The sequence below is a fragment of the Bicyclus anynana genome, chromosome 4 (genome assembly GCF_947172395.1).
Source record: "Bicyclus anynana chromosome 4, ilBicAnyn1.1, whole genome shotgun sequence".
Taxonomy (NCBI): domain Eukaryota; kingdom Metazoa; phylum Arthropoda; class Insecta; order Lepidoptera; family Nymphalidae; genus Bicyclus; species Bicyclus anynana.
In genome coordinates this window covers 15,865,855-15,888,825 of record NC_069086.1, presented here as the reverse complement: position 1 = coordinate 15,888,825, position 22,971 = coordinate 15,865,855, and the positions used below count along the sequence as shown (strand labels likewise).

The 22,971-nt window shown below is 36.4% G+C and overlaps 2 protein-coding genes across 2 annotated transcripts; both read right to left on the bottom strand.

Annotated features, from left to right (window-relative positions):
* Nucleotides 1-800: 800 nt before the first annotated feature.
* On the bottom strand, nt 801-7,440 carry LOC112056829 (high choriolytic enzyme 1-like). The gene is made up of 6 exons (XM_052891603.1): nt 7,323-7,440; nt 5,461-5,685; nt 4,541-4,647; nt 3,590-3,788; nt 1,772-1,908; nt 801-998 (listed from the first exon to the last, which is right to left on the bottom strand). Exons 1-6 carry the CDS (start codon nt 7,438-7,440, stop codon nt 801-803), a joined length of 984 nt encoding a protein of 327 aa, XP_052747563.1.
* Nucleotides 7,441-13,971: 6,531 nt separating this feature from the next.
* On the bottom strand, nt 13,972-22,250 carry LOC128199937 (high choriolytic enzyme 1-like). The gene is made up of 6 exons (XM_052891602.1): nt 22,133-22,250; nt 20,635-20,859; nt 19,768-19,874; nt 16,905-17,103; nt 15,063-15,199; nt 13,972-14,169 (listed from the first exon to the last, which is right to left on the bottom strand). The coding sequence occupies exons 1-6, from the start codon at nt 22,248-22,250 to the stop codon at nt 13,972-13,974; spliced, it is 984 nt and encodes a 327-aa protein (XP_052747562.1).
* Nucleotides 22,251-22,971: the final 721 nt, after the last annotated feature.

The window sequence follows — 22,971 nt, the reverse complement described above, 5'->3', positions numbered from 1 at the left end:
TGTCGTTTATCTTTTAATTTTATTTAACTTTCATCAAAGGATAATTACCTTTCAGGCACTTCTAAATATATCCATTTTCTGTGTCAAATAAATTTATTCCTTTGGCTAAGGAGCATACGACAATAATGCAATAAGAGTTTCCAATCTTACGACCTTTCGGAATTAAGAATACATTTTTACCGATAGTGTGCCGAAAGTAAGTAAAAGCCCAATAGTACAAGATCCGGCATAAGAAATATATACCCTCATCTGTTATTTATTTGGAATAGGAATAAATGATAAGAAATATTCTCATTGAAAAATTACAAATGATTTTCCTAATAAAATTTCGGCCGGATAGTAATTTATGATAATCTCTAATTGATTAATTAATAAAATGGAACAGTAGAAAAAAGTATACCTAACAGAATAGAAAACGTAAAAGTTACCTGCTTTCACACTGCAAGTGTGGGGTTGCCAGATATAAACAGTTGAGTAATGTTATTTATACACCCTCATCAGTTATTTAGGCGTCTAATATGTCAAATGAAAGCATGTTTTATGCTTTAATAAAACAATTACTAATTACTATAGTCGTACCTGCGCATACATCTGTCATAATAAGAGTAAGAGCTAAGCTAATTATTAGCTTTGCTCTAACCCTCTCATGGTCACAGTTTGGAGTGAAAAATTGTTAGGTATTGCGGGTTTATAAAAAATAAAATAAGAAGATGCATCAGTCATAAAGTAGTTTAATTGCTTTCAAAGTATATTATTGTTTTTTGTCCAAACTAGATATTATTAAGTTCAAAGTAACCACGTTACAAAGTGGTCTCATCATTAATATCTTCAATTGGCAGAGGTGTATCGATCATCAATGGTCGTGTGCGCTCCACCTCTTCCTTCAACTCCTGGATATCCCTCTCATTCCACGCTCCAGGGCAGTTGTAGTGTCTGCGAAGCCTCAGCCAGTCCCAGTGGGTGACGGAATGATCATTGCCCATCACTCCTTGGAAACTCTGAAATATAAAACGTAAACTATACTAATAAATACAGCTATTTCAGAAACTATCAACTTCAGACATTCCGTGATGGAATGACTATAACCTGTATAACTGAACTAGATTCCTTGGAAGGTCCGGAGCATGCACCTCCAACTTTTCAGTTGTATGCATTTAAACAATTAAATATCACGTGTCTCATACGGTAAAGGAAAAACATCTTGAGGAAACCTTAATTCTCTGCGTGCGTGAAGTCTGCCAATCCGCATTGGGCCAGCGTGGTGGACTATTGAACCTAACCTCTCTTATTCTGAGAGAAGACTCGAGCTCATCAGTGAGCCGATTATGGGTTGATAATGATGGTGATGATGAGATCCAGAGATTACCCCTACAATACGGCAAACTTTTCTTCCTTATAATATTTGTAGTGTTATCGCCGACTTGCGGTACGGACAGCTTCAGTGTGCTCGTGGAGTTTCTAGCCGTCCACATCTCTTGTTGTGCAATTCTTTATGGGTTACTAGGAATAGGCGGGGAGAGTGACTTGAGTGGAAAAGGGGAGTGTTTGTTAACAGTCAAAGGATCCTTTAACCCTACACACAACGTTCACAAGTGCGTGACTTCACTCAAGGTCATTCTCTGCCATTCTAGGGTCTTATTTTGGTTACAGATTGATTTGTTAATTAAGTTGTCCTGACATAACCTTTGCTCGACATTAGTTTTCTTATTTTTATAGTCACTGCTGAGTCTGCTAAAAGTAGATATAGATAAATCTTACAAGTAGTTCTTACCCTCGTCGCCGTAATAGTAGGTCTTCCATTAGCGCTAAACGCGTGGGTGCTGTAGTGCATGTTGCTTCCATATTCGTACGGAAGGCTAAGAAGACTAACACGATTGCGTGCCATGCGGTTAAAGGCAAATGCATATCCTGTAAAAATTAAAATTATTATATATCTTGGTGTACCATTCAAATAATGAGTCACTACAACGTATTTCATCGTATTGTGTTTCCAACGAAATGACATACGAATAATTATCGTTATTTTTCATCGATCTCCTCAATGATATTAAATCTCCTATTAAAAAGTGGACGTACAATAAGCGACCAAAAAACATCCCCACTCAATAAGTGCCAAACAGAACTTCTTGGCACTCAATTCAAAAAGTCGCATTTGCAAATTCAACTTTATACTCAATACTTAAGGTGGAATTTGCTCTGAATTTGGGATTTCATTGAATATTGGAGTATATTTAAAGGCCATTAGGTATAATTTTCTTTACCAATAATTCTAAAACTGTCAAAGCAAAATTGGCAAGATTTTAAGTGAAATTTTGTACATGATTGTGGGTCCTTTTATTTTAAGGGATCAATGTTATTTTTATGTAAACTGGCATTTTTATGATAGTGGTAACAATTAGTAACCTTATTTTTACCAGTTTATATGTAATTTCGTTGAAATAGTCAAGAAAATACTGACACTTGATATAAAATGCCGTAGTGAAGGTCATTTACTAAAAAAAGCGTTGTCTGGCATTGGCATTCCAAGATACTTAATAATAACTAATTATTTTTGGAGTTTACTCCTTAATAATCGATTTTCATTTATAGCCCCCAGTATGAAATAAATATGGGCAGTAAAATTCGATGAACAAATGAATGAATGAACGAATGAATGACAGCGTTATGTTTTTGTGCACAACCTATTCTGCGCACCTTTCACCGTGCGTTTCCACCAACATTTGGCATTTCTTACAACCTTAAATCTCTTGCTCGCCGTAAAAATCAATTTTGCTGCCAAGCATAAAAATAACTAAAATATAAATATAATTTGTTTGATAGGATAGATTTTATTAATCTTGATTGGTTGGAATTGACAACTTGACAACTTTATCGAGTCTACTAATAGGTGATTGATGTTTTGTAATCCTTTGTCTGTCCTTGCTCCCGCTTTAAGTAAATACAGCAGGCACGTCGATTCTCTTTCTATAAACGCTAACGCTTCTAAACCTAATGAAAATGTCGATAAAGAATGTCGTTCCCATACATTTTTTTTCATTTTTGAAGCGTTTGCGATTGTAGAAAGAAAATAGACGCGCCACGTGGCTAACAGGCCCAGGCAGCAGCTCGCCTATTCACTATTTTAGTCTTAATAATAAAGAATTTATCAATGGGGATAATGACTAGGTTTGAATATATTGATTTTTATGATACATTCAGGTAAATAAGGTCAATGTTAATTAATTTATACATAAAAAGCAAAGATTGTCTGGGTATTTGCAAAATGAATGAGATTATAAAATTTCAAAATTTATTAAAAATCTTTTATCGTAATTAGATGAAAACACTTTTAGCTTCCTTACATTAAATGCGACATTTTTTAATATATGAACTATAAACATAAACGCACAATCAACAAAGATATAATTAACGGTGTGTTTGCGGTACGGACGTCTTCAGTGTGCTCGTGGCGTTCGAGAGGTCCATATCTCTTATTGGTTACAGTTTGATTTGTTAATTAAGTTGTCCTGACAAATGTTGTGAATCACCTTTGATCGACATTAGTTTTGTTTTTGTCATCACTTCCGTCTGCTAAAAGTTGTTCACTCACCTTGTTGAATGTTAGCCCAGTTGATGCGTACGTAGTTGTATCTCTCGTAGGCGGAATGCATGTGGTAGAAGCCGAGGTTATGCAGCAGTTCGTGCAAGATGATGGCATGCCACAGACATCCTTGACGGGCCAAGTTCAGAGTGTGAACTCCCCGAGTGCTTGAAAACCCTACGTGTGCGTAGCATCCAGTTGCTCGGCCCTGATAATAAATAAAATGATTAATAATAATTAATTAGTGCTGTCGTCATTACGTTTTTATACTACGTGACGTCCGCAACTTCGTTAGCGTGAAATTAAAGTGAGTCACTGAGTTTTTCGTAAATCCCTTTATTCGGGATAAATTTACCTATGTGCTGCTCAATAACCTCCTCTATATACCAGTGAAAGTCCCAGTAAAATCGGCTTAGCCGTTCCAGAGATTAGCCCCAAACAAATAGACAGACAGATAAAAATCTTAAAAGAGCTAAATAAATATACGCACTTGCGAAAAAACGCAGTAATTTTAAAATCAAAAACAGAACGGACACTTAAATTTCAGTTATATGTATTGATTAGCTATTTATTTATATTTTTATATAGTGACGACACACATGTGTCCGTGAATCAGCTGAATGTGGCCGTGTATTATGCTTCTATGTAGTGCACGGCATATGCTGAGGCATGCTGGCATTAGGGTAGCGTACAGCTCGTGCGTATTAACTCGACACCTGGCTGGAATGGTGATTGTACTGTATTTGGTAGCCAGGTGTCGAGTTAATGCGCACGGTTTATACTGTCTGTAAATCTTACTATTGAATAAAGTTTTCTTTTCTTTTGGTTACAAAAGTCGGTTTAATTTTTATAATAAGTAAATTTTGTAAACCTCAGAATAGACAACTGATTAAACGGATATATTTTTTAAATAGCGTTTAATTAATTTAGTAATTAGCGTTTTTTTTGTAGTGTACTTACAGTAATCCTTACGAAGTTTCGTTCATTCGTACGGCGACGGAATCTCACACACGAGAAATGTTCCACCCAGGCCATTGCATTTAATATCCGGTCCCGCTCCGCGTTAGCTAAATAACAAATAATTATTTAACGGTCAATTAAAAAAAAAAACATACATACAGTCGAACGTAGAACCTCCTCCTTTTTGGAAGTCGGTTAAAAAATAATATTAACTTACTCAGTGTCATCTATAGTAAGAATTTATGTTTATTTACTACAAAATTGTTAACGATATTTAATACTATTAGACAAGGTACTAGCGCGTCGAAAGTGAGTACTTGTACATATGTTTTCTGTGACTGAGAGACAAAGGCGCCCAACTCCAAGCATAGCTCGCTCCTTCGCCCGCTGAGTGATTTTGAGCCTATGCCTCATACATATCACAAATCTGCGGATAATTATCGACTTGTGTGTGTGTACCAACGAGGCAAAATTAACAAAATATTAAATCGAAATTTCGACATTTCATCCGAAAGAAGAACAAAAGTCTTCGAACTGTGCGTGTTGCCAGTGATGACCTATGGTTCCGAGACTTGGTCGATCACTATGGGCCTCATAAGAAGGCTCAGAGGCACACAGCGAGCGATGGAACGAGCTATGTTAGGAGTATCACTGCGTGATCGAATCGGAAATGACAAGATCCGCAGAAGAACCAAAGTCACCGACATAGCTCAACGAGTTGCGAAGCTGAAGTGACAATGGACGGGGCACATAGTTCGATGAGCCGATGGACGTTGAAGTCGCTAAGTGCTGGAAAGACCCGCACTAGAAAGCGGATTGTTGGTCGACGGCCTATGTCCTGCAGTGGACGTCCATCGGCTGATATGATGATGATGATGATGATGATGATGATGAAATTGTAATTTAAAAAGTTTGTTTACTGAATTCATTCACTCCAAATTCGTAGATCATGACATTTCCGGGCCATCTTGTGTTGGCGACGACAAGGGCGGTTCTGCTGCTGCTGTCAACCCCGGCATAATCCGACACCAGGGTGTCGATCTGGTCGTCATCCAGGAGAATATCACCTTCGAACTTGCCGCTGTTCTCCCAGTTATAGGCTTTGGGGTTCGCTAGAATACGAGATTCTAGCAGAACTCCATCATCTGCGAAAAGTAATTGTAAGATTGGATTCTATAATTTATACAGGGTGTCCTTAATTGTGTGGGTGTCCTTGTCCTTAATTAATGGATAAAACACAAATGGTAGATACACCACCTAATTATCTAACACTAATTTGAATAGTTTTCCAAAAATCCCTAGGGTAACCAAATTATATTTTTTTTATAATTTTTCAATCTTGAACTCAATTTTCAATTTTGAGTTTTTTCAATGCTGTAGCTGCTGTAATTATGATTTTAAAGATCTGATTTTTGTTAAATACTACGAAATAACTGACCAATGTATTTTACTACTATTTTAGTACTATTTTTATAAATAATGTTTTATTTTTTTTGTAGAAGAAGCTTTGAATGCAATAATTATTTTTCTTTCATTAAGATGACCCGATTAAAAAAATTTGGACTGCAAAAATAAATAAATAAATAAATAAATAAATAAATATACTTAAACAATACACATCACTATCTAGCCCCAAAGTAAGCATACAGAGTAGCTTGTGTTATGGGTGCTAAGACAGTTGATATTATAATATTGATATACAATTATATACTACATATAAATACTTATATAATATATAAATACACACAGACACTAGAAAACACCCATGCTCATCACACAAATATTTTCCAGTTGTGGGAATCGAACCCACGGCCGTGGATGCAGAAAGCAGGGTCACTACCCACTGCGCCACGCGGCCGTCAAAAAATATGTATCGGACTGAAGTGTACTATCATTTTGAAAACTTGTACACTTATTGAGGTTTGTAAATTAGTATAAAATTTGTATCTACTTTTTGTAGTTACAAAATTGCTGACAAAAATGAGAGGGTCTGATTTTTCAATAGAAGAAAAATTTTTGAAGAGTGCACATTCCAATTTTTTTTCTTCAATATGTATTATAATATCTGCCTACTTGCCTAAATTTACTAATGCAATTTGCAACTTGTTGATTTAAAAAAGCCATTCTGTAACTACAAAAAGTGCACACAAATTAATTTTAGATAATTAGGTGTATCTGCCTTTTGCGTTTTATCCATTAATTACGGGACACCCTGTATATTATCTTATGTCGTAGCCACAGAATATGAATGAACGAACAACGATTAATGAACGTCCTAGGCGTCCAATTAGCTGGCTTAATTAATCAGATAGTTGCGACCTATACCTACGTATTAAAAACTAGCGGACGCCCGCGACTTTGTCCGCGTTGAATTCAGTTTTTCACAAATCCCGCGGGATCATTTTAAGTTTTAAGAAATTAAATATCACGTGTCGCAAACGGTGAAGGAAAACATCGTGAGGAAACCTGCATACCAGATAATTATCTTCATTCTCTGCGTGTGTGAAGTCTGCCAATCCGCATTGGGCCAGCGTGGTGGACTATTGGCCTAACCCCTCTCATTCGAGAGGAGACTCGAGCGCAGCAGTGAGCCGAATATGGGTTGATGACGACGACACTCACAAATAACATGGCTTTCTAGTGGTAAAATAATTTTCAAATCGGTTCAGTAGATCCAAAGATTACCCTTACAATACCTCTTTACTTCTACTATTAGACAAGAATAGATTACACCTTGAACAGTTTAGTAATTAACTTTACATAAAAATTCTCAAGAACTTACCAATCCTACTCTTTTCCAATGCATCACGGAAAGCTTCAATCTCCTCCCTACTCTTAGACACAGGGGGACTGCAGACCGAGTACCCTATGAGGGAGAGCAACACTATCACCCTCATCATATTGGGGTATGCATTATAAAACATCTGTGTTTGTTTTTATAGCCAAACCTCAAATATTTGTGTAATCAAGTTAAGATAGTATTAGCACTTAGCTTTTCACTGATTAGATACTTAAATACTTTACTTTTATTGATGGGTATTATAATGTCATGTCATTATTCATATGAAATACTTATATGAGATTTGGTCGCTAAGTATGGGCCTCATAAGAAGAAGATTCAATCATCGGGCGATGGAGAGAGATATGCTTATCCTTTCTTTATATTCTATTCATTCCTTCCGTCCTTTCCTATCTTTATTACTGATTTGATCAAACAAAGGTACTTTCGAATCAGAAATAAAATCGGCAGAAGAACCAAAGTCGTAAACCTGAAGAGGCAATGCGCGGGATATAATATAGTTCGAAGTTCGATCGACCTAGGGGCCCTAAAGTACTGGAATGGCAACCCCGCACCAGAATGCGCAATGTAGGTCGACCTCCACTTGGTGGATCAATGACATCAAGCAGGTTACAGGGAGCCGCTGGATGCTTTGGTCCTTGAAAGTCCTTACAAGAGAATATTCAATACTGGTCGTCCGTCGCTGGATAATGATGATGACCGAAGTCTGGAAGACGGCTTGGAAGGAAACCGCCCCACTAACATGGTTCGCGGTTTGTTTTCGCGTATTCTCCTTAACCTTGTCCTTCCGCGCACCTATCTCAGCTCTATTTGCATGGTATAAACGTCATAAGGAATAATAGATTCATACCTTATTCATACCTTTACCGGGATATGCGATGACATCAGACATTGCACTAAGAAAGTACGTAAGTTATACAAGTCTTGCAGTTTCTACTATTATGCTAACTGTTTAATCTTTCTAACTGCAAAAGCGGCCGAACTTAACCTGTCAATATTTAACCATACCAACATATCTAAGCCTAATTGAAACTTATGATTCTAGTTCACTCTAAGAAAACTGTGGAGTTCTCCATCTTTAGTGGTCTTATTGACTTATATTCAAGTATTCACAAAAGTTTATCCATCTTTAGTGATCATCCGTTTATACTAATGACTTCTGTTTCTTCATATTAGGTAGTAGAAACTTTGCTTTTCATTTAGTCCCTATTATCCCTGCCAGTCATGGCTTCAAGCAAAGAATTCAGCGTTGAAACTGACATAATAGTGTCTCAAGCCTGATGCATTTTTTTAATATTGACTAATAATAAATAATAATAATAAGCCGTTTATTCCCAAATCACACATACAAAATAATATAATACAAACAATTAAAAAGGATAAAGAACTTAAAACTAACTTAAATTAACAAAACTTAATTCTAAAATAATAAATATTTATTGTAGGTTGATAATTTTCTAATTGTTTTATTTGGGTACCCATTTTCGGGTAAAGGCCTCCTCCATCGCGACCCAACGCTCTCTGTCTGCAGCAAGCCTCGTCCATGTACGACCTGCGACCTCTTCGATATCGTCTCTCCAACGCCGTCAGAGAGGGCGCTAAGGTGCGCAACAAACACAACTAACTCTGTTATTTTTTCTCAATTAAAAATAGTTACAACGCGATATGAACGAAACAAAGTGATTATTTAGTGAAACAGTGTAAAAAACTTTGAAGTGAAGTAATAATTAAAACTTTAGTCTGCAGAATAGAAGAAAAACTCGGCAAAGTATTACGAATCAAAACAACACAGACATTGGATCGAATAACATAGTAAACAACTGCAGTGAAGTGTTTAAAGATTGAAGTGGTGATTTTCGTAATATTTGGACATAATTGCAGTGAACATTACATTGTATAAGACAGTATTTAGTGAAACAAAACAAAATAATATAATTTCAAATATCATAACGGCCATAAGACAGTAAATCTGTAACAAGCGCCATCTATTGATAAATAGCTTATGTAACGCCACCTATCGAGGAATAGCAACATTACGATCTCGCTAACCTCATATTGGTTTTATTGGCACTTCATACTGGCTGTTTACTTGACATTGAATTTACATGGTATTTCACTACTGAACCACTAGAGGGCGACATATTAGTCCTAAACAGCGATTTGTCATCACACTGTTGACCATATTAGGGCAAGAATTAAGTTTCAAAATACTTGAAAATGGAAGAGATCACGGAAATGTTAAGAAATATACAGTTGGAGATGAAATTACAGAAGCAAAAACTAGATAATATGGAAAAAAGTATAACGGAATCTATTAATAGCAATATAAATAAAAAGTTTTTAGAAATTGAGTCGAAACACAACGAAATAAGTAATAAAGTTGAAGAGCAAGAAAAACGTATAGATCAGATTGAAAGGCAAATAAGAAAAAGAAATATTGTAATATTTGGGGTCGAAGAGAACGAACACAACTATGAAGACCTAGAGAAGGAAATTATGACTATAATTAATGAGATCATGTCAGTCAAATTAAATTCTTCCGACATAGATTGCCTTTATAGACTGGGCAAAAAAAGCTCAAAGAATAGACCCGTAATTCTATCATTAACCACTATAAATAAAAAAATACAAATAGTTAAGTCCAAAAAAAGTTTAAAAGACACACCCTACTACATACAAGAAGATTATCCGAAAAAAATTTTAAATGAAAGAAGAGTATTGAATGAGCAGATACGGAAACTGAGAAATGAAGGAAAATTTGCCATTATAAAATATAATAAAATAGTTGTACTAGACAACAGTACCCCAAAATCAAAACCAAAACTAACAAATAAGAGAAATTTATCACAATCACCAGATTATTTTGCCAACAACAATACACACAACGTAATAAAACCTTCAACAAAGAAAACCAAGAGCACCACTATAACAGGCTATTTACAAAGTAAACCATAGGATCCGGAAAAGGCCCCTCTTGCATGCTCTACATTAAATAAACACCAAGAAAATAATTATACAGCTCCCCGTACGGGTGGTCGCCGGGGGAGTCTTAGACCAAAACCCTCCATCAGTAATTTACTCTACATTGCAACCTACAATATAAGATCCCTTGTATCGGAAGGAAGATTAAATGAACTTGAACATTCTCTTCAAAACATCAAGTGGGATATTATAGGTCTATCGGAAATTAAAAAAGAAAGCATGAAAATACTAGAATTCAGCGAATATATTCTTATGTATAAAGGAGAACGAGCCGGTTTTAATGGAGTTGGATTTATGATTAGAAAATCTTTAAAACATCAAAATCGAACTTTACTGCTATATCTGATAGAGTAGTGCGACTGGACTTATCTTTAGAAAATGTAAAAATAACCTGCATTCAAGCATACGCACCTACCGAAAAAGCTTCAGAGGAAGAGTTGCATAAATTCTATAACGACCTTAGCTTAAGCCTCGAAAGAACACCTACACATACCCTTGTCTTAGGAGATTTTAACGCCAAAGTTGGGAAACCAACTCTAGAAGATGGGAAAGCTATAGGTAAATGGGGATACGGCACAAGGAATGACAGGGGCGAAATTCTTGTTCAATATTGTCTACAAAACCAGCTCTACATAACAAATACATTCTTTAAAAAGAAGGCTAAAAAACGCTGGACCTGGCTATCTCCTGACGGAAAAACTCGAAATGAAATAGACTATATATTGACAAAAAACTTAAGAGCAATCTTGAATGTACAGGTTATAGGAACAACTTATTCTACAGATCACAGACTACTCAGAGTGACGTATAACTTATTAACAAACATCAAAAAAAGCAGAAAGAAGTTTGGTCAAAATATCCCTACATTAACGCCGACAAAAAGAGACTCTATTGTAAGAAATTTTAAAGAGATTAGAAAACACTACACGGCTGGGAATAAAAACACCGACCAAAAATATAAGGATTTGATTACACAGATCTCAGAATGTTTTGAAAGTATACCTAAAACGAAGAACATATCTGAAAATGAATTTATTTTTACAAAAGAAGTAAATCAACTAATACATGAAAGGGAGTACTTGAAAAATAAAAAGAATAAGTCAAAAAAAGAGCGAAAACGTTTGTCAAAACTCTACACAAAAATAAGAAAAAGTATAACCAAAAATAAAACTAAATACAAATATAAAATAATCGAAGAGGAACTAATACCAAAAAGCTCAATAAAGCGCGCTGCAAAGCGGTTAAATAAGTGCAAAGAGTGGATACCGTCAGTAAAGAACAAGAAAGGTAACAGAGTAACTAATAGAAATAATATTTTAGAGACTGCAACAAATTTCTATAAAAACTTATACAGCTCACAAGATAGAGTAAGCTCTCCTGAACCTGTAAACAGTATCCCAGTAAATACGGAGAACGTTCCACCTTTCCTACAAAGCGAAATTAGAGCCAGTATTGCCTCTTTGAAATCCTCAAAAAGCCCAGGTCATGATAGAGTCACAAATGATATCTTAAAAGCAATAATTGAACCATTAACACCTATAATTACACCAATATTCAACGAAATATTAAACTCGTGTTGTATACCAGAAGACTGGGAAAACGCTATCATTACCCTACTATACAAGAAAGGCGATCCAACAGAGATTGAAAATTACAGACCAATAAGCCTGCTTCAAAGCATCTATAAACTCTTTACAAATGTCATCCTAAGGCGATTAAGACCAACTTTAAGTTCCCACCAGCCAAGAGAGCAGGCAGGATTCAGACCAAAATATAGCACAACTGATCATATATTTACGCTGTCCCAAGTTATGGAGAGATTCAAAGAGTACAAGATCCCTCTCTACATAGCGTTCATTGATTATGCAAAAGCATTTGACTCTATCTCGCATCAGGCGCTATGGAAAGCTCTTAACCAACAAGGAGTCGAGGCTAAATATATTGATCTTTTGCAAGCTGTATACAAAAATAGTAGAGCGTCAATAAAATTGGAACAGGTGGGACCTCCTTTTGCGATAAATAGAGGCGTCAGACAGGGGGACCCAATCTCACCGAACTTGTTTACGGCTCTACTAGAGCTGATATTTTCCAGATTAACTTGGGAAAATATAGGGGTAAATATAAACGGGGAGCTCCTCAATAACTTAAAATTTGCGGATGACATAGTATTGATATGTACAAAATATGATGATCTTTATTATATGATTAGCACCTTGAACCAGGAAAGTAGAAAATGTGGATTTGATATGAATGCTAAGAAAACCTGCATAATGACAAACAACATAGAGATTCCTACGTCAATCGAATCTCAACCCATCAGCTTTGTTGACGAATACATATATCTCGGGCAGAGAATATCTTTCGAAGAGCAAACTATAGAAGAAGTGGAGAGGAGAATCAAGATTGCGTGGGGAAAATACTGGTCTTTGAAACATGTTTTCAAATCCAAAATCCCTCTACCGTTGAAAAAGAAGGCCATGGAAAATACAATATTCCCTACGCTTCTGTATGGGTGTCAAACATGGACACTGACCAAACGAATTATTGACAAAATACAAAAATTCCAAAGAGCGACAGAGCGCAGCATGTTGGGCCTAAAACTCAGCGACCGTCAAAGGAACGTTGACATAAGGAATAGGACAAAACTAATTGATGCTGCAGAACTGGCGTGCAAACTAAAATGGCGATGGGCAGGTCACGTGGCGCGCACTAGAGACGGTCGGTGGAGCGAGAGAGTGTTACATTGGTGGCCGCGTGATCACATCCGGCCGCGCGGCAGACCGCACGCTCGTTGGAGAGACGAATATTGACTAGAAATTAAAAATTTAAATTTATTATAAATTTTTTTTATTATAAATTAATAAGGAGGTCTTTCCCTGTCGTTTATCTTTTAATTTTATTTAACTTTCATCAAAGAATAATTACCTTTCAGGCACTATTAAATATATCCATTTTCTTTGACAAATAAATTTATTCCTTTGGCTAAGGAGCATAAGACGATAATGCAATTGCAGTTTCCAATTTTACGACCTTTCGGAATTAAGAATACATTTTTACCGATAGTGTGCCGAAGGTAAGTAATAGCCCAATAGTACAAGATCCGGCAAATGAAATATATACCCATCTGTTATTTATTTGGAATAGGAATAAATGATAAGAAATATTCTCATTGAAAAATTAAAATCGAACAGTAGACAAAAGTATACCTAACAGAATAGAAAACGTAAAAGTTGCCTGCTTTCACACTGCAAGTGTGGGGTTTCCAGATATATACAGTTGTGTAATGTTATTTAGGTATACACCCTCATCAGTTATTTGGGCGTCTAATATGTCAAATGAAAGCATATTTTATGCTTTAATAAAATTTATTACTATAGTTATTATTACTATAGTACACAATAGTATACAATTATTACTATAGTCGTACCTGCACGTACATCTGTCATAATAAGAGTAAGAGCTAAGCTAATTATTAGCTTTGCTCTAACCCTCTCATAGTCACAGTTTGGAGTGAAAAATTGTTAGGTATTGCGGGTTTATTAAAAATAAAATAAGAAGATGCATCAGTCATAAAGTAGTTTAATTTCTTTCAAAGTATATTATTGTTTTTTTGTCCAAACTAGATATTATTAAGTTCATAGTAACCACGTTACAAAGTGGTCTCATCATTAATATCTTCAATTGGCAGAGGTGTATCGATCATCAATGGTCGTGTGCGCTCCACCTCTTCCTTTAACTCCTGGATGTCTCTCTCATTCCACGCTCCAGGGCAGTTGTAGTGTCTGCGAAGCCTCAGCCAGTCCCAGTGGGTGACGGAATGATCATTGCCCATCACTCCTTGGAAACTCTGAAATATAAAACGTAAACTATACTAATAAATACAGTTATTTCAGAAACTATCAACTTCAGACATTCCGTGATGGAATGACTATAATCTGTATAACTGAACTAGATTCCTTGGAAGGTCCGGAGCATGCACCTCCAACTTATTTATTTATTCGGAAGCCAACGTTGTATACAAAAAAACTTATGACTAATTAAACATAACATGCATTAAAAAGTAATATGCTACATTGTACACCCCACTTACAGGCTAACTCAACATGCGTTTATTTTAATACAATTCTTAATTTACCATTAAAAAAAAAAAACAAAAACTAAATCTAACTTTTCAGTTGTATGCATTTAAAACAATTAAATATCACGTGTCTCATACGGTAAAGGAAAAACATCTTGAGGAAACCTTAATTCTCTGCGTGCGTGAAGTGTGCCAATCCGCATTGGGCCAGCGTGGTGGACTATTGGCCTAACCCCTCTTATTCTGAGAGAAGACTCGAGCTCAGCAGTGAGCCGATTATGGGTTGATAATGATGTTGATGATGAGATCCAGAGATTACCCCTACAATACGGCAAACTTTTCTTCCTTATAATATTCGTAGTGTGATCGCCGCGTTGCAACAACTTGCGGTACGGACGGCTTCAGTGTGCTCGTGGAGTTTCGAGCCGTCCACATCTCTTGTTGTGCAATTCTTTATGGGTTACTAGGAATAGCCGGGGAGAGTGACTTGAGTGGAAAAGGGGAGTGTTTGTTAACAGTCAAAGGATCCTTTAACCCTACACACAACGTTCACAAGTACGTGACTTCACTCAAGGTCATTCTCTGCCATTCTAGGGTCTTATTTTGGTTACAGATTGATTTGTTAAAAGTAGATATATATAAATCTTACAAGTAGTTCTTACCCTCGTCGCCGTAATAGTAGGTCTTCCATTAGCGCTAAACGCGTGGGTGCTGTAGTGCATGTTGCTTCCATATTCGTACGGAAGGCTAAGAAGACTAACACGATTGCGTGCCATGCGGTTAAAGGCAAATGCATATCCTGTAAAAATTAAAATTATTATATATCTCGGTGTACCATTCAAATAATGAGTCCCCATGAGACGTCCCCACTCAATAAGTGCCAAACAGAACTTCTTGGCACTCAATTCAAAAAGTCGCATTTGCAAATTCAGCTTTATACTCAATACTTAAGGTGGAATTTGCTCTGAATTTGGGATTTCATTGAATATTGGAGTATATTTAAAGGCCATTAGGTATAATTTCCTTTACCAATAATTCTAAAACTGTCAAAGCAAAATTGGCAAGATTTTAAGTGAAATTTTGTACATGATTGTGGGTCCTTTTATTTTAAGGGATCAATGTTATTTTTATGTAAACTGGCATTTTTATGATAGCGGTAACAATTAGTAACCTTATTTTTACCAGTTTATATGTAATTTCGTTGAAATAATCAAGAAAATACTGACACTTGATATAAAATGCCGTAGTCAAGGTCATTTACTCAAAAAGCGTTGTCTGGCATTGGCATTCCAAAATACTTAATAATTACTAATTATTTTTGGAGTTTACTCCTTAATAATCGATTTTCATTTATAGCCCCCAGTATGAAATAAATATGGGCAGTAAAATTCGATGAACGAATGACAGCGTTATATTTTTGTGCAGAATAGGTTATTCTGCGCACTTTTCACCGTGCGTTTCCGCCAACATTTGGCATTTCTTACAACCTTAAATCTCTTGCTCGCCGTAAAAATCAATTATGCTGCCAAGCATAAAAATAACTAAAATATAAATATAGTTTGTTTGATAGTATAGATTTTATTAATCTTGATTGGTTGGAATTGACAACTTGACAACTTTATCGAGTCTACTAATAGGTGATTGATGTTTTGTAATCCTTTGTCTGTCCTTGCTCCCGCTTTAAGTAAATACAGCAGGCACGTCGATTCTCTTTCTATAAACGCTAACGCTTCTAAAAGTAATGAAAATGTCGATAAAGAATGTCGTCCCCATACATTTTTTTTCATTTTTGAAGCGTTTGCGATTGTAGAAAGAAAATAGACGCGCCACGTGGCTAACAGGCCCAGCTCGCCTATTCACTATTTTAGTCATAATAATAAAGAATAAATTTATCAATGGGGATAATGACTAGGTTTGAATATATTGATTTTTATGATACATTCAGGTAAATAAGGTCAATGTTAATTAATTTATACATAAAAAGCAAAGATTCTCTGGGTATTTGCAAAATGAATGAGATTATAAAATTTCAAAAATTATTAAAAATCTTTTATCGTAATTAGATGAAAATTCATACACTTTTTGCTTCCTTACATTAAATGTGACATTTTTTAATATATGAACTATAAACATAAACGCACAATCAACAAAGATATTAGTAACGGTGTGTTTGCGGTACGGACGGCTTCAGTGTGCTCGTGGCGTTCGAGAGGTCCATATCTCTTATTGAGTAATTCTTTATGGGTTACTTGGGATAGGCGGGGAGAGTGACTTTAGTGGAAAAGGGGAGTGTTTGTTAACTGTCAAAGTTACCTTTAACCCTACACACAACGTTCACAAGTGCGTGACTTCACTCAAGGTCATTCTCTGGCATTGTCTCTTATTTTGGTTACAGTTTGATTTGTTAATTAAGTTGTCCTGACAAATGTTGTGAATCACCTTTGTCCGACATTAGTTTTCTTGTTTTTGTCATCACTTCCGTCTGCTAAAAGTTGATCACTCACCTTGTTGAATGTTAGCCCAGTTGATGCGTACGTAGTTGTATCTCTCGTAGGCGGAATGCATGTGGTAGAATCCGAGGTTATGTAGCAATTCGTGCAAGATGATGGCATGCCACAGACATCCTTGACGGGCCAAGTTCAGAGTGTGAACTCCCCGAGTGCTTGAAAACCCTACGTGTGCGTAGCATCCAGTTGCTCGGCCCTGATAATAAATAAAATTATTAATAATAATTAATTAGTGCTGTGAGAGTTAGATTTAGTTAGAGTTTTTCGTAAATCCCGTAGGAGCTATAGATTTTATTCGGGATAAGTTTACCTATGTGCTGCTCAATAACCTCGTCTATATACCAGTGAAAGACCCAATAAAATCGGCTCAGCCATTCCAGAGATTAGCCCGAACAATCAAATAGACAGACAGATAAAAATCTTAAAAGAGCTAAATAAATAATATAAAGAGCTAAAAAAAAACTAAATCCCAAACTCTTCAAAATTTGGCTAGTGTCATTCACAATTGCGATGACTTCATCTTTCAGGATATCACAGTTGATGAAGTTAAAAAAGCAATCCGCAACATCTCCACAAAAGCCGTTGGGTGTGATGGCATAAGCCGAGACATGCTTAGCCTCATCTGTGAGGCTATAGCACCAATTATCAGCCATGTGCTAAATTTTTCCCTGACCTCTAATTGTTTTCCTACCGCGTGGAAGCTAGCCCATGTTATCCCTTTACCTAAAATATCTAACCCTTCCTCTTTCTCGGACTATCGACCTATTTCTATATTGCCCATTATCTCAAAAATCTTAGAAAATGCCGTTTTTAGACAACTCTCATTCTTCCTTTGTCACAATAATCTTTTGAGTTCATACCAGTCTGGTTTTCGTCCAATGCACAGCACCACCACCGCACTTCTCAAGGTCACCGAGGACATTCGCATTGCTATGGATAACAAGAATCTGACTGTACTCATTCTTCTTGATTTTAGCAATGCGTTCAACTCGGTGGATTTTGATGTTCTCCTCGGCATTCTCCACTCTTTAAACCTTTCACCGCCTGTAATTGAATGGTTCAGGTCGTATCTTTTTGGCCGACGGCAGAGAGTCAGCTTTGATGAAACTCTTTCTGAGTGGGCAGACATCTCGGCTGGCGTACCCCAAGGTGGAGTCCTGTCTCCTCTCTTATTCTCCATTTTTATAAATCAAATCACCAAAGTAATATCCTCTCACTATCACCTCTATGCAGACGACTTGCAACTATATAGGCATGCTTCTGTCACGGATCTTGTTTCGGCAGTGGATATTGTTAATGTGGATTTGGAAAATGTGAAGAAATGGGCTGATGCACATGGCCTACTTGTAAATCCTGGAAAGTCGCAGGCCATGATTGTAGGAGGTCGACAATTACGGAGTCGTATTCATTTTAAAAATTTATCTCCTATAGTATAAGACGGCACACCAATACCCTTGTCAAATACAGCAAAAAATCTTGGGCTGAAAATTGACTGTAACTTATCGTGGTCTGGCCACATAAATGAGGTTAGTAGGCGGATCCATTTTTCGCTTCATTCCCTTAAGCGTTTGCAAAATTTTCTTCCTTTTCGTACTAAAATCTTACTTGCCCAATCCCTTCTCCTTCCTATTCTTGACTACGCTGACGTTTGTTATTTAGATGCGACAGAGGAGCTACTCGACAAACTCGATCGACTTCAGAATTTGTGCATCCGATTCATATACGGATTGCGCAAATTCGACCGTATTTCTTATTTCCGTAATAAACTGAAGTGGCTCCCTATTCGTCATCGCCGGAATATCCATATACTCACGACGCTGTTCAAAATCTTAAATACCTCTTCTCCTTCCTACTTGCGGGAGCTCTTCCGCGAATCCCCACGCCGTCTCAGACCGGTGCGTTCGTGTGTAAAATTAAAATCTCTATCTGTGCCTCCCTATAACACTGTTTTTTGTGCTAAATCTTTTTCAGTTATCGCAGCGCGTCTGTGGAACTCTCTACCAGATACCATTTTCAAAAAAAACCCATCAGTTGATACCTTCAAACGTCGACTTCGTGAACACTATCTTTCTTTATCATCATAGATATATTATATGTATGTATGTATATATGTATTTATTTAGTTATTATTTATATATAGTATTGATATGTACTGTTATAATTTATATATTTATTTCAATTTATTTATTAGTGTTATTTTTAATGTATTTAATATTATTTACTTTTATTCTGTTGTACCTATCCATTTCTTTTGTTTAAATCTCTCCCACTGCCAAGGGTCACTGGCAGAGATCTCTTATAGAGATAAGTGTTTCCTTGTATACTGTTGTTCTTTTTACTTTTGTGTGTTACTAATATTGGTACAAAATAAATTAAAAAAAATAAATATACGTACTTGCGAAAAAACGCAGTAATTTTAAAATCACAAACAGAACATACACTTAAATTTCAGTTATATGTATTGATTAGCTATTTATTTATATTTTTATATAGTGACGACACACATGTGTCCGTGAATCAGCTGAATGTGGCCGTGTATTATGCTTCTATGTAGTGCACGGCATATGCTGAGGCATGCTGGCGTAGCGTACAGCTCGTGCGTATTAACTCGACACCTGGCTGGAATGGTGATTGTACTGTATTTGGTAGCCAGGTGTCAAGTTAATGCGCACGGTTTATACTGTCTGTAAATCTTACTATTGAATAAAGTTTTCTTTTCTTTTGGTTACAAAAGTCGGTTTAATTTTTATAATAAATAAATTTTGTAAACCTCAAAATAGACAACTGATTAAACGGATATATTTTTTAAATAGCGTTTAATTAATTTAGTAATTAGCGTTTTTTTTTGTAGTGTACTTACAGTAATCCTTACGAAGTTTCGTTCGTTCGTACGGCGACGGAATCTCACACACGAGAAATGTTCCACCCAGGCCATTGCATTTAATATCCGGTCCCGCTCCGCGTTAGCTAAATAACAAATAATTATTTAACGGTCAATTAAAAAAAAAAAAAACATACATACAGTCGAACGTAGAACCTCCTCCTTTTTGGAAGTCGGTTAAAAAATAATATTAACTTACTCAGTGTCATCTATAGTAAGAATTTATGTTTATTTACTACAAAATTGTTAACGATATTTAATACTATTAGACAAGGTACTAGCGCGTCGAAACTGAGTACTTGTACATATGTTTTCTGTGACTGAGAGACAAAGGCGCCCAACTCCAAGCATAGCTCGCTCCCTCTTGAGTGACTTTGAGTCTTTTTATGAGGCATATCACAAATCTGAAGATAGCTATCGAGTTGTGTGTGAGTACCAACAAGGCAAAATTAACAAAACATTACATTGAAATTTCGACATTTCATCCGAAAGAAACAAGACAAAAGAAGAACAAAAGTCTTCGAACTGTGCGTGTTGCCAGTGATGATCTATGGTTCCGAGACTTGGTCGCTAACTATGTGCCTCATAAGAAAGGCACACAGCGAGCGATGGAACGAGCTATGTTAGGAGTATCTCTGCGTGATCGAATCGGAAATGACGAGATCCGCAGAAGGAACTAAGTCACCGACATAGCTCAACGAGTTGCGACGCTGAAGTGGCAATGGGCGGGGCACATAGTTCGAAGAGCCGATGGACGTTGGGGTCCCAAAGTGCTGGAAAGACCCGCACTAGAAAGCGGATTGTTGGTCGACGGCCTTTAAATTTAAAAAATATATGTTTGTTTACTGAATTCATTCACGCCAAATTCGTAGATCATGACATTTCCGGGCCATCTTGTGTTGGCGACGACAAGGGCGGTTCTGCTGCTGCTATCAACCCCGGCATATTCCGACACCAGGGTGTCGATCTGGTCGTCATCCAGGAGAATGTCACCTTCGAACTTGCCGCTATTCTCCCAGTTATAGGCTTTGGGGTTCGCTAGAATACGAGATTCTAGCAGAACTCCATCATCTGCGGAAATTAATCGTAAGATTGGATTCTATTTATCCCTGTATAAATTATAGAATGTTGAATGTTCCGCAATTAATGGATAAAACACAAACGGTATGGGACTACTAAAAAAAATTTATGGGACCGAAGTGTACTATCATTTTAAAAATTTGTAAACTTATTTTGTTGTAGTTTGTAAATTAGTATAAAATTTGTGTCCACTTTTTGTAGTTACAAAATGGCTGGCAAAAGTGTATGTAAATTACATATATTTTTATATTTTTTTTACAGGACACTTTTTTTAAATCGGGTCATCTTAATGAAAGAAAAATTGCACTGATTCATTCATTCATTTTTCTTCTACAAAACAAATAAAACATTATTTATAAAAATAGTATTAAAATACATTGTTCATTTATTTCATAGTATTTAACAAAAACCAAATCTTTAAAATCATAATTACAGCAGCTACAGCATTGAAAAAACTGATTCAAGATAGAAAAATTTTACCGATCACCCTAAGGATTTTTGGAAAAGTATTCAAATTAGTTTTAGATAATTAGATGGTGTATCTAACGTTTGCGTTTTATCCATTAATTACGGGACACCCTGTATATTATCTTATATCGTAGCCATAGAATATGAATGAACGAACGACGATTAATGAACGTCCTAGGTGTCCAATTAGCTGGCTTATTTAATCAGATAATTGCGACCTATACCTACGTATTATAAACTAGCGGACGCCCGCGACTTTGTCCGCGTGGAATTCAGTTTTTCACAAATCCCGCGGGATCCATGGATTTTTTCGAGGTGTGTTGACCTAGAGTAAAATCTATTTCCATTCCAAATTTCAGCCAAATCGCTTTAGTAGCCGCAGCGTAAAGGAGGAACAAACATACACACTTACACACGAACTTTCGCCTTTATAATATTAGTGCGATAATAATAAAGTTCACCAATGGCGATGAAGTAGTCCTAATCCCATCTCTTCCGATCTAACGCAATGAAGAAGATAGCGGTATTCCTGTAAGATCTACTGGAGTATTCCAAATAACTCTTTTATTATAAATCTATTTAATAGGTTTCAGTAGTTCCGGTTGCCGTGAGAGTACAGGGATAATGAGCCTATGATACTCACAAATAACATGGCTTTCTAGTGGTAAAAGAATTTTCAAAATCGGTTCAGTACATCCAGAGATTACCCCTACAATACCTTTACTTCTACTATTAAACAAGTATAGATTTGGACAGTTTTGTAATTACCTATACATAAAAATTCTGAAGAACTTACCAATCCTACTCTTTTCCAATGCATCACGGAAAGCTTCAATCTCCTCCCTACTCTTAGACACAGGGGGACTGCAGACCGAGTACCCTATGAGGGAGAGCAACACTATCACCCTCATCATATTGGGATATGCATTATAAAGCATCTGTGTTTGTTTTTATAGCCAAACCTCAGATATTTGTGTAATCAAATTAAGATAGTATTAGCACTTAGCTTTTCACTGATTAGATACTTAAATACTTTACTTTTATTGATGGGTGTTATAACGTCATGTCATTATTTATATGAAATACTGATGTGAGATTAAGTCGCTAACCATAGGCCGATAAGAAGAAGATTTAATCAGTGGGCGATGGAGAGAACTATGCTTATCCTTTCTTTATATTCTATTCCTTCCTTGGATATACTCATATCCATGTGTTCGAATCAGAAATAAAATCGGCAGGAGAACCAAAGTCCCAAACCTGAAGACGCAATGCGCGGGATACAATATGTATAGTTCGAAGTTCGATCGACCTAGGGGCCCTAAAGTACCTACTGGAATGGAAACCCCGCACCGGGATGCGCAGTGTAGGTTGACCTCCACTAGGTGGACAAATGACATCAAGCAGGTCATCGGGAGCCGCTGGATGCTTTGGTCCTTGAAAGTCCTTACAAGAGAATATTCAATACTGGTCGTCCATCGCTGGATAATGATGATGACCGAAGTCTGGAAGACGGCTTGGAAGGAAACCGCCCCACTAACATGGTTCGCGGTTTCTTTTCGCGTATTCTCCTTAACCTTGTCCTTCCGCGCACCTATCTCAGCTCTATTTGCATGGCATAAACGTCATAAGGAATAA

Coding starts and splice junctions, on each gene's coding strand:
- LOC112056829 (XM_052891603.1), bottom strand. CDS start 7,440: ATGATGAGGGTGATAGTGTTGCTCTCCCTCATAGGGTACTCGGTCTGC. Junction 4,648..5,460: donor ATTTGGAGTGAATGAATTCA/GTAAACAAACTT, acceptor TTTGTTATTTAG/CTAACGCGGAGCGGGACCGG. Junction 999..1,771: donor CTACTATTACGGCGACGAGG/GTAAGAACTACT, acceptor TTTATATTTCAG/AGTTTCCAAGGAGTGATGGG.
- LOC128199937 (XM_052891602.1), bottom strand. CDS start 22,250: ATGATGAGGGTGATAGTGTTGCTCTCCCTCATAGGGTACTCGGTCTGC. Junction 15,200..16,904: donor CTGGGCTAACATTCAACAAG/GTGAGTGATCAA, acceptor TAATTTTTACAG/GATATGCATTTGCCTTTAAC. Junction 14,170..15,062: donor CTACTATTACGGCGACGAGG/GTAAGAACTACT, acceptor TTTATATTTCAG/AGTTTCCAAGGAGTGATGGG.